Raw genomic sequence first — 2,393 nt, 5'->3', positions numbered from 1 at the left:
CCTACTTGTAGCAGGTGAAGAATAAAATTTTGGACAGGATCAAGGAGCCCGTGCTGTGCCGACACCAGTTATTCTCTGAACCCTCTTTAATTTGTTGATGTAGTGTTATTTGTTAAGCGCATGCCATACCACACAATCGATCCATATGACAAAATAGGTCGTACAACGCACTGTGTACGTCCACAAAATCATCTTCGAATGTAGGCCCAATTGTTTCTAATATGTTTAAAGGGTTTAATGGGCAAAAAAAGCCTGCTTAGCCCGTTCTTCAATGAAGAATAACTCCTAGATATTTCACGTTAGAAGGTATTTTATTGTTGGTCGTAAAGAGTTTAGTTTTATTCAGATTAACACCTAGTCCACTCCTCGTGGCCCATCAGTTGCTAACTTTCTTCAGAGCCATCTCCGTGACTTCGTTTAAAAAGGTGACGAACCTTCCCGAGACCACTAAAACCAAATTATCAGCATAAACTACCGCCTTCGCTTCACAACTTTTTAACTTAACAATAATTTTAATTGTTTAGCGCTACCTTTAGCAAGTAAGAGAATTTCAACACCAGCAGTGGACTCTCCAAAAGTATCCCTAAGATATCCTTTCAAGTCTTCAAAATACATTAATTATTTGTATAATTTTATTCATTAATCTTAACATCTTTATTCTTATGGCAAACAGTCCACCACCAAAAATGAGAAAAAATAAAATAATAAAAACAAAAATATTTATAATAAAGAATCTTATAGATTAAAAAATATTTTAAACTAAATATTTAACATTCTTTTCTAGAATCTTGAACCAGCACTGCTAAAGGATTAGAAAAAGCGAGGTTTCTGTTGTTGTTGATGATGATGTTGATTTATACAAACATTATTGTAGCTCACTTTTTCTTTGTCAAGTTAAAACTTTAATAAAAAAAACACAAAATAAAACAAAACAAAAGAACATAAATTGATGGTTTTATAAATTATGACTGTCGTTTTTGTTGTTGTTTTTGTTTGCATTTTATTCGATTAAAGTTTTGATTTGACGGCAGCACTGGGGGCTAATTGTCAAGATGGACATTCGAGGCTTACTGTGTTGCTAGTAAGATTATGTGGATTGGCGCTGTTGGGAGATTCATCATATCTTATAGTCATGGAATTTGAATTTCCGGGTATGAGGACATAACCCAATGACTTGTAGAATGGTATGAGTTTATCTTTGCAATCTAAAGACATTTTATAACATCCAAGATGTTCAGCAAGTAATGAGACAGTCACAACGATTCTAAAGAAAAGAAAGTCAGGTTAAAAATTAAGAAAAACGATTTATAATTGAGTTGAAAAATATAACTTACAGTTTTCCTAATTGTTTTCCCCGGTAAGTGTTGTTAACTACGACATCTTCCAGACGTCCCCTCTAAAATACATAAATCGTAGTTATAAATAAAAATCCATGAAAATTTGTTTTTAAGAACTTACAATAGAACATCCATGAATGAATTTACGTTCAATGATGAGGGAAGCAGCACCGATTATCTCATTTTTCCTCAAGTCTTCGATCACAGTGACAAAGTAATCACCACTTGCTTTCATTTGGGAGAATCTCGCTAAGAAACACAAGATACAAAATATTCAAGTTATCAGGAAATGTGACCAATTTATTTGGGTATGTCGAAACTTACTTAAAAATTGTGTTCTTGAGACTTCCCCAACGGCTGTGAGTTGCGACAGCAATTGCAAGAAACCCCTATCGTAGTCGCCATCCTTGAGTGGGCGTACTTTTAGCCACGTTTCTCCGGGTGCAGCCGCAGAAATAAATGGATCAAATTTAGCTGTACTTTTGTGAAAGTTTAATTGCAAAAGAACCCGCGGGTCGTAAAGATAAACTTCCTCCTGAAAATTGTAAACAATATTTTTTTATTTTAAAAAATAAATAAATAAGAAATGATATCTTATCAACTTTAGTTTTTTTTGTTAAATTAAATTGCACTTGAAATCACAAAAAAAAGAATGCCACATCCACATCGACAATACACACCTTCTGATATCCTACCATAGTCGTTTGGAATTGATGTGTTACCTTGACAAGAGACTTAAATCAACTACCAACCAAACCAGAGGTAGACCAAAAGAAGGAAACAACTTTGAATGTCCAAACCTATGCATTTCGTTAAGAACAAAACAAGATCACAAACCGACCGGTTTTCCATAAGAATAAAGAATGAATTAAAATTAATTTTTAATAACCTAAAGGAAAACCGGTACAATGTGTACAAAGCGTACACGTTTATGGTTATTGTCTGCCGCACGCTTGGTCGTGCGTAGTTTACCTCGCAATGGGATTGTTGTTCTCACTAACTGGCCAAAAATGGTTCCCCTTGAAAAGGTGCTTACACTTGTTAAATTTTTCAGAA

General features: G+C 34.2%; 1 protein-coding gene across 1 annotated transcript; it reads right to left on the bottom strand.

The window, feature by feature from the left end:
- Positions 1-618: 618 nt before the first annotated feature.
- Positions 619-2,155, bottom strand: LOC129938758 (probable glucosamine 6-phosphate N-acetyltransferase). Its single transcript, XM_056046490.1, has 5 exons — positions 2,018-2,155; positions 1,662-1,872; positions 1,459-1,586; positions 1,335-1,396; positions 619-1,264 (listed from the first exon to the last, which is right to left on the bottom strand). Exons 1-5 carry the CDS (start codon positions 2,033-2,035, stop codon positions 1,048-1,050), a joined length of 636 nt encoding a protein of 211 aa, XP_055902465.1. The 5' UTR covers positions 2,036-2,155; the 3' UTR covers positions 619-1,047.
- Positions 2,156-2,393: the final 238 nt, after the last annotated feature.

This window comes from Eupeodes corollae, chromosome 1 (genome assembly GCF_945859685.1).
Source record: "Eupeodes corollae chromosome 1, idEupCoro1.1, whole genome shotgun sequence".
Classification (NCBI taxonomy): domain Eukaryota; kingdom Metazoa; phylum Arthropoda; class Insecta; order Diptera; family Syrphidae; genus Eupeodes; species Eupeodes corollae.
Note: the sequence above shows the minus strand (reverse complement) of the source record. Positions and strands in the feature narration are given on the sequence as shown.